The sequence below is a fragment of the Danio rerio genome, chromosome 15 (genome assembly GCF_052040795.2).
Source record: "Danio rerio strain M-AB ecotype USA chromosome 15, GRCz13ab, whole genome shotgun sequence".
Lineage (NCBI taxonomy): Eukaryota > Metazoa > Chordata > Actinopteri > Cypriniformes > Danionidae > Danio > Danio rerio.
The window spans coordinates 8,595,001-8,609,648 of NC_141035.1; the positions used below are offsets into that span (position 1 = coordinate 8,595,001).

Sequence of the window (14,648 nt, forward strand, 5' to 3'; positions counted from 1 at the left end):
CCCAGAACTTCATAAGTCTCTCACAATATTTTTTTCTAAAGATGTTTTTTTTTTTTTTTTCTACAGGTGTAAAATGCAAATTATTTATAAATATTATAAATACTGCAGATTTATGCGGGCTCGCATGTCCCCAAGATTATAACAGAAATCAGTTAAGTTTGGTGAAGGAAAGACCACCGTTTGGGGTTCCATATGGGGGCTTGCGAGAGATGTCCAGAGTGGAAGACAACATCAACAGCCTGCAGTATCAAAACACTTGTGCTGCCCATTACATAACAAACCACAGGAGAGGGCAAATTCTTCAGCAGGATAGCGCTCATTCCCATACTTCAGCCTCCAAATCAAAGTTCCTGAAAGCAAAGAAAATCAAGGTGCTCCAAGGTTGACCAGCCCAGTCACCAGACATGAACATTATTGAGCATGTCAGGGGTAAGATAAAGGAGGAGGCACTGAAGATGAATCCAAAGAATCTTGATGAAGTCTGGGAGTCCTGCAAGAGCGCTTCCTTTGCCATTCCAGATGACTTTAATTATAAGTTGTTTGAGTCATTGCAGAGATGTATGGATGCAGTCCTCCAAGCTCATGGGAGTCATACACAATATATTTATTCTTTTTCCACTGCACCATGACTTTATATCCTGTACTGTACATTATTTCTGTTAAGTGACAAGACTTTTGTCTAAGCGAAATCAGACCTTACTGTCCTAATTAAATCATTAAAAATCAAGACATGAATATGTTTTATTTTGGTAAAATAAGTGTAATCTAGAGGCATCTGCCTTTAATTTAAGCCACTTCTGATACCAAATTATCAACTAGAGGTTAAGTTACTATTTGTTGTTCCCAAAACTTGGATAGGCGACTTTTTTTTTCTCAGCTAGTGTATACTGAAGGTATATGTATATTGTATACATTATTGTAATGTATATTAGGTCTGTGTTATTAAATGCAAGATTATTGATGAAATCCAGACATAACTCTGTATGCCAACTTTTCAGATGTCTGTTCTATTGCTAACAGCTAACCAATCTGTCAGATTGTGGAGCGCATTCACGTTGTGAATAAATTTATATTTAATAAAATACAGTTTTTTATCACTTTTGATCAAAATTTGATTACCCCTCTTTGAAAAATTTGATCACCCCTCTATGGCTGCATAATTATGTGCCCTTGCTTTATAAGAAAAGATGACAGTGAAATGTCATTCGGTTTCAAGTGGAAGGTAGATAGTGTTATGTTTTTTAGACAGTAATATGTAATGTATTAACTATGCGTAAAACTTAATTAAACTGAAAAAAAGGCTATGCAAAAGTTTGGGCACCCACTCGTTTATGTGGATTTCAAAACCTGTAGTTACTTATTGCTGATTGATTACAACACAATTTATTTGAATGAATCAGTGAACTTTAACAATCCTAACACAGGTGAAACCAATTATGAAACAAAGCTATTTAAGATAGCTGATGGCTAGTTGTGCTTCTCCTCATTGTGAACCTGTAAGTAGCAACATGGGAACTTTAAAAGAATGTCCTAATGACTAAAAACTAAAATAATTCACCAACATGAATTAGGAGAAGGGTGCAAAAAGCTAACACAAAGGTTTAAACTCTCTGTATCTCCACGGTCAGAAATATAGTAAGAAAATAGAAAAAAAAAAAAAAAGAAAGGCAAAGGCAAAGAATTGTCACAGACAGAATTAAGACAACCTCCAAAGAGCACCAGAACATCTTGCTGCTAATTATGTCATTGTACATTCAGCTCTTCACAAAGAGCAGCTCAACGGAAGGTGATGCAGAAGGAGCATTTTCTGCATTCTGCAAACAAGAAGAATCGTTTGAGGTATGCTAAGGCTCATCTAAGCAAGCCTGAACAATTTTGGAAGAATATATATGCCACAACTGTAGGCACTTTGCATGAAAAGCAAAGAACAAAGAACATAGCATTCCAAGAGAAGAACCTGCTCCCAACTGTAAAATAAGATAGAGGATCTATCATGCTGAAAGCATAAGATTGTATCTTAAATAAAACAAATGCATTTACAGATGCAATTATATAAGAATATCACTCACTGGGAAAACGAAGGCCAGACTTGAATAGGTTGTGAGCACAATTAAGTGCAGAGCATGCCATATTATCTGATAAGAGTAAGAAATACTGCCAAAAAGGCAATTGACTGTGTAAAGACACACAAAACATATATGTATATCCAAAAAGCCCATGCACCTTGTTTGTGTCCAAACCCAACCCTAGTTCTCAGCTGTGCTATTCAGACGCCTCACTCCCAACACAAAGTAACCACCCTTTAAAACCTCCCCTCCTTGGAATTAGCTGAGCAGCAGACACCTGTTACTCAAGTGGCAACACTTAATTATGCAGAATTTTAGGGCTTAATTTAAATTGAAGGTATGCGTTTTAAATAATTCACCCCCCCCCCCCCCCCTCACAGTTATCATAAAGAGTAATATTACCTATATACACCAAATTAGTATTTGTCCCAAGCTGTAAACACCTTTTCTTTAGCTATAAAGCTGAGCATTTTAACATGGCAGTCTATGAGAATTGGATTGTTTTTAGAGCCAGCCCCCCAGTGGCTAGTCAATGAATTGCAATGTCTAATACTTGCGCATTGGCTTTACAATTTAGAGTTGGAGGATGCTGCTTGGTCTTTTTTCATTATAAAAGCATTTATTTAAACTTATTTATAGTTTTTTAATCTGCAACCATGAGCAAAAGAAACTAGTTATGGAAGCATTTACTTATGAAATGAATGAATGAACATTTAGATGGCTCATGATTATCCATCACTACACTGTTATTTATTATTTTTTTTGTAGAATCTACAGTCGTTTGCAGTTCACAAGTAACTTAGTGTATGAGTAACAAGTTACAGCAAATAAACAGTAATGAGTTACAGCAAATATACTGTATTTACATTTACAGCACAATGTATCTTGCTAAATATGTATTTACAGTATTGTGTTAATGTACCTAATATATTTTCACAATGCAACTTTAAAATACAGTAACATGCAGTATTGCATACATATCCAACAGTAAAATGCTGTTCATATTAAAGTTACAATACAGCAAATTACTCCCAAATCATTCAAAGTCCAGCCCAAGAACTCCAAGTAAACAAACTTGTCAATCTAATTTTTGCTCCAAGCCACACATCCAGAAACCAAGAACAACTTAAAACCCAACCCGAGGCTCTTGGTTTCCATCCCGCTTTTCAAACAAGTGCTTTGTGTGCGAGTCTACAGTGCAGCGTGTGTATGTGTGAGTCTACAGTGCAGTGTCGTCCTTCGTCACACCGCTGTCAGTCGGCGAGTGCGATCGATAACCAGAGCGTCTCTCAGCAAGTGAATGCGCCCCGGGGAGCTCTCCATCCTCACTCCCCCTTTCCAGGGCCAAAAAAGCAAATGGATGATTTGATGGTATCCTCCATAAGCTGCCAGCAAGAGGTAATGACAGAAGCATTGGCACCTGCGGCTGACCTGCAAAGCAGCGTCCCGGTGGGGCTCCATCATTAGCGCCTGCTCACCCGAGGACCTGCCCGAGCGCCAAAGCACCACGCCACGGGTCTGCCAGTTTATATAATTACTAAGAGATGAGTGGGAGAATGGACAGATGCTGAGCCAGAGCGACTGATGGAGAGAAAATAGCAGAAAATAGCAGACACACGGTGGCAATGAAAGCAGGGTGAGGTGGAGGATAAATGGATGATGACAAAACTCAGACGCAGTTCATTTAATGTCTGATGCTTTGCTGGAGAGTCAAACTTAAGGCCAGGCGAGACTTTACTGAGAATATTTACTAGTTGGGAATGTTCCTTGACAACTATTAAACTGGGATTTTTGAAAGGATTTTTATTAAAGGATATAATTGTGTTTCAATTATAATGAAAATATTTAAAGGGCTTTTTATTCACTGTTTAGGATTAGTATGTTTTTTTTTTCTTTCTTTTTTAAAGAAATAGATACTTTTATTCAAAAAAGAGCTTGTATTGTTACGTTACGTTAATACATTTTGTTCCCATACAGGTACTCTGCTCCAACTCGACTCTGCTCTGACTGGTCAGATAGCTCTAATTTGTTCTGATTGGACTGATTGACTCAACTCATATGTGATTGGTCAGATGACAGTATAGATAGCTATATTAGATGTTGCCTAAACTATTGTTGTCTATTGGTAGGAAGGCGTCAATAGAGCTGCCGTTTTGAGAGGGTGCTCGCTGCAGAGCCTTTTGAGGAGAGCTGAGCTCCAGTGAGGGGGAGCATGAGCTGTCGCTCCTCCTCCTGTAAGCTGTTTTAATGCGTACACCAACCCCACCCCTAACCCTACCCCCAGTGACATCACTCGTAGAAGAAGTGCAAAAAAGGTGGAGCTCAAGCTTAAGCTCCCCCTCGCTGGAGCTCAGCTCTCCTCAAATGGCTCTGCAGCGAGCACCACTTGGCCGTTTTAGTACAGGGTAGCACTCCTTTAAAATGTGGGACCAAGGTACTGCTATCAGGCACTCTTATTAATTACTTTAAAAACTAGTCAGTAATGCACTTAGCCAACAATACAGGTTTCTGGCATCAGCGTCCTATTGTTATTATTCGATGACATTTTTGCTGATTTTCTTCAACAAAACTAGCATAAACCTAGAATTCTTTGCAAGTTGGTGCTACTTTGCCTTATGGTCAAGGCAGTAAGTGACTGCATTATCATTAATAACACTACTTGTTGAGCACAACAGTTCATAACATACAAACATGAGATCTGGGGCCTGTTTCAGAAAGGAGGTTAAATGAAAACTCAGAGTGTTTTAACCCTGAAATGAGAGAAACTCTAGGTTTTCCGTTTCAAAACGGCAGGTTTGTCAAACTTGAGAAAGCAGGGTAAGTCAAGCCTGTTTCTGAAAGACAGGTAATTTTAACTCAGATTAGTCTGTACCGACTGGTCAGCCACATACAGAGCACACCATAAACTAAGAATCCATTATCTTCAAGTTCACACAAAATAGACAGCTTTCTCAGCCAAGACCACAGATGCCTTTACTCAAGTCAACAGGTGCACACATCATCATATGAATCAACACAAGCTCTCTTCACTATGATAGTGGCATGAATCAGGAAGAAAAATATGGTCTGGATGGAGCACCTGAAAGCAAGAACATAATCCAGTTGAACCCAGCTCATGTGAGTCCAGTCTGGGGTCTGAACTGGGTCAAGGCCAGCCTCTGCATCTGGTTCTTATCATCCCGAACCTGACCCAACAAGACAGCAAGAACAAAGCAAGCAGAAAAGCAGCCTGTGCCCACTGAGTGGCTCCTACCTGCCATCAATCAAACCTCTGCCAGCATGCCACACAAACATAATGGACAGCAAGAGCAGAGGACGCTTAACGAAACAAAGAAAGACAGACAAAGATTTTTTTTTTTTGGACGCTGAAACATTAGAAACAACTCTAATAATAAATAAATAATAAATAAAATGTTTAACTAACAACTAATTAACTTATAAAAGGACAGATGTATGGATAAATAGAACATTAGAATGGGGGAAAATGACAAGATCTGACCAGTTTATAGATACATTTTTATAAGAAAAGTTTAGTTTAGGCTGTAAAATGACATTTTGGTATTTAATAAATGAATAAGCTATTGAATGAATGAATACCTTAATTATACATGCATACGTGAAATACATATCAATATGTAGCATTCAGGTTTTATTTTCATTTAATTATTTCAAACACTAAAAATAACTGCCAGTTATTGTACAGTATGTACAGTTGTATATACAAAAAGATTTCTACGCACTTTTGTTCGGCATATGTGAAACCACCAATCGCACTCGGATCCGCACCAAATCAATTGCTCCGAGATCGCTTGAATGAGGTGGTCTCGGCTCGATTGAAACGAACTCTGGAGCGGATCGATTGCAGTGAGAAAGCGATACGATCCGAGCGCGGTTATTTCACAGTGTTTTATGGATATGCAACAGGCATACGGCTATATGAAGAGAGAATTAGGAGTAGGGCGGGAAGTTTTGCAAGTCTCGGATGCCCGCAAACGAGTGATAATCTCCCGGTAATCTCGCGTCTCCCTAATGGTCCTTAAATAGGTTACGTCGTGCATCCTTCTCACCCCTCCCCACCGCATCTCTCCTCACTCTTCAGACACGTCACGCGCACCTTGTCAAACACCACCCAACCACCACCTCTCCTGAGAGCTGAGCGGGACTCTGCAAAATAAACCCTGACACTCTGACCAATGTGAGGAGCGTTTACTCACACGTGACTTGTTTTAGCTCTTTTGGTCCGATTAGACCATTGCAGTGTGAAAGAAAACCGCTCCAAGAGCAAAGAGCAACAATGTAACATTTGTAATCTCTGTTTGGGAACAACTGAATCGATTCACAAGTGTGAAAGCAATCTTAGATGCATGTATGTGTTGTTTTTGTTGATGTTGTTAGTAGAACTAAAAAAAACCTTCTATGAAAGTTATAGCTATTACACAAACACACAAAGAACCTATATTTGTTCACTGTGCATTTGATGGAAAAATTCTTAAACTTTGAATAGCATGCATGAATTATTTGTTCAATATATTGTGAACGTGCATTAAAATAAATAAAAATCCATTCAGCTTGTTGACTTTAATTGAATCTACAATCTGTAAGTAGAGTAAAGAGTCAATCTGTTCCCACAGGACTGCGCTTCAATTTATTTAAAATTAAAGCTCAGCATCATAAACCTCATGGGTGTGAATCTCCAAATTGGAACAGCTTTATTAAAAACATATGCCGTCAAAGAGCATCAAGCGGCTTGAAAGTCACAGCTGTTCCTGTATCTTTAACATTGATACGCCATCCATAAAACGGGTTGAATATTAAAGCCACCCTGACAGCACATAAAGCCTTCATAATACCTCAGTGCCTCATTCAGGCTAATGAAGTAAACAAACCAGTTAATGCGTCTGCTCACCTTCAGCTTGGAGTTATGAGTGACGGCAGGTGTCTTGTCCTCTTTTGGAGGAATGTGAAGCTCCCATTTCCCAAACTCCTTTTTAGCGTAGGGATGGGAAAACTTATCCCAGCCATCTATTAAAAGAAACAGACATAAATGCATACAGTCAGAAAACTTTCCATGTTCAATATCCACCTTTTTCCTGCATCTCATGATGATTTGCCTGAATGAGTAACTCCCAGTAACCCTGCAACTAACACAAATCTATAGCTGTGTCCAAAATTGCACACGTCCATTCTATATAGCATGTTAAAAACAGTATGCAACAGCGTCAATAGTGTAGTGGTAAGTGCGTTGACACATGGCACTCTGGTGTTCATAGCCACCTGAGTTTGATTCCTGCCTCGAGGTTCTATGCCAATCCTTTCTCTCCCTCCACTCCCTGTGATTTCCTGTCCATACTCTCTACTGTCCTACCAATTAAAGGTGATCTACTACTTCCAGCAGGATTCTAAAGTGCGCATACGATGGACACTATGCTATCTTATGATGCAATGTGAGATAATTTATGAATGAGAGTGAGGCGATGAAACTGATGTGGCTAGGTCACGTGATAATGACTAATGGCAGATGTAGTATGTCCGAGTTCTATTCATATACTCACATTCACAGTATATATAACCTCTAATGTACATATAACTTCTAATGGTCATCTGGTAAATTCAAATGTAGTACAAACTCTAGTAGGCAATCTTAGATGCAGCTTTTATCTATTATTGTGTGTTCACACCGCTGCTAATGACAGCTTCAAAGTAGCCTTAAGCCATTCATTATCAATTAGCGTCAACGCCAAGAAGCAGTACGGCATGTTTTCAGTGGCGTGAGCATCGAGAAGAGTTGAAATCAAGTAAAGTCCATTGTAATGAGCTATGACACGGTTCAGCGGCACCCAATCAGAAAGTAGAAGTCCATCACTTGAGAGAATTCCTCATTAGACCACAATCCTGTGCACTTTGATTCTGACCACAGTTGTTCCCAAACGATTAATCATAGCGGTAGCTGGATTTCCAACTATTAATTGTTGCTTTATTTTGCTTACAAGAAGATAAATACATAAAAAGTTCCTTACAAGTTACTAATGTGAGAAAAAGTTATATATGAGAAAAAAAGTGGGAATTGCATGCTAACTATAACGACTAGGGATGTAACAATATTGTAAATACCGTCATACCGCAATAGTAATTTTTTTCAATATTACCGTAGGCGCATGACTCAATAAAACTATATTTCTGAGAAAAGTTTGCTTAGGCGAATGAAGCGAACGGGAGGTAGTGGGAACTACAATTCCCATCAGCCTAGGCGTGGCCATCATCCTTTGCGGTCTGTTGTCAGTACAGATCCAGTAATGCGGAAATGGAGTGTGCTGCTAGTAGCAGGGAAGAAAAAGAGCTGGAAATGATCGAACCTAAAGCGGGTTTTAAATCGGATGTGTGGAAGCATTTCGGTTTCTTTCTAAAAAGATCCGAAAAAGAAGAAAAGGTGACAGACAAAGAAAAAAACAGTATGCAGGCACTGCCAGACTGTGGTGAAATATAAGTCGGGGAATACGACTAAAAACAGTCATGGGGAATGCAGAACACAGCACACTTGTTAGATTGATGCAGATATTGACTTGTAATGCAAAGAGACCTCTATCTCACTCATGGCTTGTCCTCTCAAGTGGTGGAAAGACAATGCACAACGTTACCCACTGCTGTCAATCTTGGCTAAATCATATCTCTCTGTCCCAGAAACCTCAGTCCCAAATGAGAGGGTTTTTTTCTGTTGCAGGGGACATGCCCAGAGATCCCAGCTTTTACCAGATTATAGTTATATGATAATTTTCCTTGAAAAACCCATCTCTATCTAAGTGATTGAGTGTTTAAATGTTGAATGTGATGAGTTTTCAGCAATACTAAATTAAAACTTAATTTTTTTTTATATGGTTTAATAGTTTTTTTGTTATTAAAAGTTTTATTAAAATAAAGTTCCTGTTTCGAAACTTACAGATAGATGGCTAATTTGTATGTCATTGATATGTTCAGTGCTAAGGTAAATAAACACTTTTGCCACTTTTTTCGAGTCTTTTCATTAGTTTTGTTTTTCCTGTAAATTTTTCAATAAATACCATACCGTGACATTCATACCGAGGTATTATAGTACCGTGAAATTTTGATACCGTTACATCCCTAATAACAACAATACAAAACCAGTATTGCTTCTTCAAAAAATTTGTCTTTATGCGAGAATGTAAGTGATTTGTTGATACGTTGCAACGGGCCCTTTAAATAAAAGATCAGTGTAATGAATTTTGATGCTCTCGTCGGCAGTCAGAAGCTTTGACTCTCTTGCCAGCAGCATAGTAAAAGCACATTAGGGGCTGATCACACCAGATGCACTTTTACGTTCAAAAAGCACAACAATTATTTGTTAATAAGAAAAAAAAAAGTGTGGCGCACTTTTTATGTCACTAGGCAACACCTGAATCAGCTGCTTATTGTGTGCGAGTGTTGCTAGTCTCTCAGCGACCACTAGTCTCTCCTCCGTCTCTGTAGTGGTCTTAATACAAAAACTTAAATCACCTCAACAGAAGCCCCACCTCTGCTTTTGTTTGATTGGAGAATGAAAAAGACGCAACAGTTGTAACATGCTTTTTCTGTTCATAGTTTACTTTTCCAACTGCTAACCCGCAGCGCACAACAACAAAAACTAGAGGTGCAGCAGACAGTTAAAACACGAGGAGTGCAGGGTGCACAAGCACAACACAAAACGCTCACGGGCATTGGAAAATCATTCAAAACATGCGCATCACATCGCAATAAGCGCGTTTAAATGTGATCAGCCCCTTAGTTTAGTCACAGTAGTCATTCTGACTGTTCTTATAAAGACAGCCCACTCACTAGGAAACGTAAATATTTTGTAATGAAAAATGGCTAAATAGTACAAATTTGACAATTTTATTCATACATACAAATGTATAATTTTTAAATGGAAGTGTGTCCACAAACCTCACCCCTAACCCTACCCCTCATTGAAAAAATTGAAGTAAATTGACTTAAGATGTATGAATAAAGCCATTCAATTTATGATCAAAATTAAATTTTGTACCAAATAATTTTTTTTTTTTTTTTTTTTTTTACATTGGAAGCTTCTATTTTAAATTTCGAATTTAGCACTGAATGTCTTGTCTTCACATTGTATAAACCCATTACACTAAAAATACAATATCTTTGTAATATGGCCTATCTTTGTAATATAGCCTGTAATTGTGTAGAAGTTACTAAAAGGTCACTTTGTCCAGCATACAGCAAAGTTTTCACCGCAGTGAAAATGTGGTTTTTGAAAGTTCAAAAATATGTCTGAAGTAAATTCCCCATCGGCTGTGACAGATAAACAGCACAGTGACAGACATGACGGAAGCAGATCTCATGTAATGTTTGTGAGAAATTCTACATTAAGAACTTTCCCAATGATTATTTGATGTATTTGTTGTGAAGTTAATTCAATGCTTCACACACAATTCAATGATTCACACACAATGTCGTTACAAAGTTCACGTGCGTGCACACACACACACACACACACACACAAACAAACAAACAAACAAACAAACACACACACACACACACGGATACACACACACCAATACACACACACCAATACACACACACCAATACACACACGCACAGTTAAACTTTTGTTTGGCAAATGTGACAGGATACACATGAATACCTACTTCTAGATGGATATGTTATGTTAATGTACAAAATAAACCTGATTTAACATTCACAAACTGGGATTGAAGCATCTTCTTTTATAATTGTACTGACATGCAGATGTGGTGATAAAGACAATAAAATTGCTGTAATTCATTACAAACGTGCACAGTTTTAAACATGTTTTTAATCTTGTAAAACTCATTCTTAAGGTGCAGATGATCACAGAAAGCTGACATCTTTTAATCCCAGTTGCTTTTTGCCCGACCTGTCTTGTTGATATGATTAAACGCGTTACTATGGAAACATGTTAATATGCTACTGTCAATCAATTTGGTGGGCGGGGAAACCACACTCCTATGTCAAGTTGTTGTGGGCCTCAAATTGGGAGGAATTTGTATCCTATTTTAACACCAGGAATTTTTAATTTTTTTTAAAAGAGTGCTTTTGTGTTTCATAAATGTGCACAGTATATACAAACAAAAAAATAACATAATAATGTTTACAATTTAAAAAAATAGCAGCTGCTGGAGTTTTACCTTTAAAAATATGGTAGGAATGTAAAACACATTTCTGTAAAGAAACGCATTTGGTTTATTTAGTCAGACAGTGTTTTGACGTACTAACATCTTCACAGTCTAGCTTTGTTGCTCAAACATAACTAAAATAATGTTTATTAATAAGTAATAATTAGGTTCCAGATTTCTCTTACAGTTTAAATCACAGACATTTTATACGGTTTATATTTATTTATTGCTAGCGATTTACAGTTCTGTGCAAAAGTCTTAGAGCACAATATGATTTGTTGATTAAGCCAAGGCATAATGATCACATATAACTTTCTCACTGTCTCCAGCTGAATGGAAATCCTATATGGAGACAGAGAGAAACAAAATGATGAAGTTGTTAAAACACTGCCAGTCATGAACTGACCTCCACCTGAATATCAGAGAGGCTTCGGATTACTTGGACAGAAAAGATAAAGGAGCCTAAAATCTAAAAAAGAACTCTGAAGTAAACCAGGCTTCTTTCAGCTTTTCACAGATCAGTCAAGAGTTCAAGAGTGTGTTTAGTGCCAAGAGCTCACACACTAAATCCTGACTTTGGCCAAAAGAAGATATTTTGTTCTTTTCTTTTTTGAGTATACTGTAAATATTGCCTAAAATTGCAGGTTTCCATTTTAATAAAGATACTAAATGGAACATGATATGGAAGGTCATTAAAACTTTGGTAAAACACCCGAGATATGACTTTCAGCGTACTATGACTTTTTCATAGTACTCTACACTCACTGGCAACTTTATTAAGTACACTTGTTCAACTGCTGGTTAACGCAAATTTCGAATCACATAGCAGCAACTAGGCATGGTCAGGGCAGCCTGCTGTAGTTGAAATAGAGCATCAGAATGGAAAAAAGGTGATTTAAGTGACTTTGAATGTGGCATGGTTGTTGGTGCCATACAGGCTGGTCTGAGTATTTCAGGAACTGCTGATCTACTGAGATTTTCATGCACAACAATCTCTAGGGTTCACAGAGAATGGTCCCAAAAAGAGAAAATATCCAGTAAGTGGCAGTTCTGTGGGGGCAAATGCCTTGATGCCAGAGGAGAATGGCCAGACTGGTTCCAGCTGATGGAAAGACAACAGTAACTCAACTAGTCACTCGCTACAACCAAGGTATACAAGGTATCTTTGAACACACGACACATCCAACCTTGATGTGGATGGGCTACAGCAGCAGAAGACCACACAGGGTGCCACTCCTGTCAACTGATAACAGGAAACTGAGGCTACAATTCACACAAGCTCACCAAAATTGGACAATAGAAGACTGGAAAAATATTGCCAGGTCTGATGAGTCTCCATTACTGCTGCGACATTCAGATGGTAGGGTCAGAATTTGGTATCAACACCATGAAAGCTTGGATCCATCCTGCCTTGTATCAACAGTTCAGGCTGGTGGTGGTGGTGTTATGGTGTGGGGGATATTTTCTTGGCACACTTTGGGACCATTAGTACCAATTGAGAATCCCACAGCTTACCAGAGTATTGCTTCTGACCATGGCCATCCCTTTATGATCACAGTCTACCCATCTTCTCTTCTCTACTTCGAGCAAGATAACGCGCTATGTCTTAAAGCGCCAATCATCTCAGACTGGTTTCTTGAACATGACAATGAGTTCACTGTACTCAAATGGCCTCCACAGTCAGCAGATCTCAATCCAATAGAGCACCTTTGGGATCTGGTGGAACGGGAGACTCGCATCATGGATGTGCAGCAGACAAATCTGCAACAACTGCATGACGCCTTATGGACCAAAATCTCTGAAGAACATTACCAGTACCTTGTTGAATCTATGCCATGAAGGATCAAGGCAGTTCTAAAAGCAAAAGGGGGTCCATGCGCTGTACTATATGATGAATGCATTATTCTAGCATCATGCGAGTTACCTAATAGTGTTGGGTTTATTTTGTGTCATGTTAGGACAGGCAAATAATCACAAGCTTTGAATTTCCTATTTGACCGTCTGTAACATTATGGCGATTCAATTTTGCCATGTTAACACTACCATTTCCAATCACATTTTAAATTGTAAAATATACAGCTGCTAATATGTCATAATGTATTACCGGAATCATTGTCTCCATGTTTGCTCTGAATTCTTGCTAAGATTGTTGCCAGAAACATAATTGTTTTAATAACTTATTTCTAATAATTATGTTTATTATTATAATATTATTCGTTGCCACGAAGACATTACATAATATTCATTCATTTTCCTTCAGCTTAGTCCCTTATTTATCAGGGGCCGCAACAGCGGAATATTCCGCTAACTATTCCAGCATATGTTTTATGCAGTGGATACCTTTCCAGCTGCAACCCAGTAATGGAAAACTCAGCCTTCATGGTCAGTTTAGTTAATCCAATTCCCCTATAGCGCATGTCTTTGGACTGTGAGGGTAACCGGAGCACCCAGAGGAAACTTACGTGAACATGGGGAGAACATGCAAACTCCACACTGAAATACCAACTGACCCAGCCAGGAATTGAACCAGTGACCTTTTTTGCTGTGAGATGACAGTGCTAACCACTGAGCCACCATGCTGCCCCCAGTTCATATTTTGCTTGTTATTCAGCAAGAGACTAGCATTCAGTTTAATCTGCAATTTAAAGGCTTAACCAGGTTAATTAGATTAACTAGGCAAGATAGTCTAATTCAGGGATTCCCAAACTTTATTCCAGGACCCACCTAGGCAAGTAATTCAATCTCAAGACCCACCATAATATTTTAACATGGAAAAATGGGTAAAAAAAAAAAGTATACATTCAAAGCAGTTAAAATATATATGGTGTGTGGCTAATACAAGCTGGAAAAACATCAGATAAATATGTCAATGCAATTAACGTTATTGCTGAATAGATCTAATATTTACACATTTGCTTGAGGAAGGAATGATGGGGGTAGTTACATTTACTATAACTATTTTCCATAACGTCTATGCCCTTCCATAACATTAGGTGACGTTAAAACTAGATAGCACTATAGCTATTTATTGATTAGCAATCTGTCAACGTTGGGATGTAAAAATATGGGACAACAAATAGCTTCAAATGATAGAAAACATAGCAAACATTATAAAATATTGACAATAAAATAAAAGGTTTAGCCAATTAAAATCAATCCAGAAATTAAATAAAGCTATAAAATCTATTTCACTTTTAAATTTTATTTGCATATTGATTAAAGTTACTATAGTTATTTAGTTAAGAGCAGCAAATGAATCTCTCGTTGTGTTTTGTTTGATAACAGAGGAGTTAATGTAAGAATGCACAGATCTATAATGAAGCATTCGACTACTTTAGTAACTGTTTGTGCTCATTTAAGAGAAAATTAGTCATGTTTAAAATAAAACATGCAGAACGAAGCAAAAAAAAAA

The 14,648-nt window shown here is 38.0% G+C and overlaps 1 protein-coding gene across 3 annotated transcripts in view; it reads right to left on the minus strand.

Moving 5' to 3' along the window:
* gbe1b (glucan (1,4-alpha-), branching enzyme 1b) overlaps positions 1-14,648 on the minus strand; it is a 251,310-nt gene that overhangs the window by 193,947 nt on the left and 42,715 nt on the right. For all 3 annotated transcript variants that reach the window (XR_015509028.1, XM_087283697.1, XM_087283698.1), the window contains exon 3: positions 6,973-7,088. Coding sequence is in view for 2 of the 3 variants with exons in the window: in XM_087283697.1 (XP_087139823.1) it covers positions 6,973-7,088 (116 nt within the window). In the remaining variant the exon portion in view is untranslated. The remainder of the gene's footprint in view (positions 1-6,972; positions 7,089-14,648) is intronic.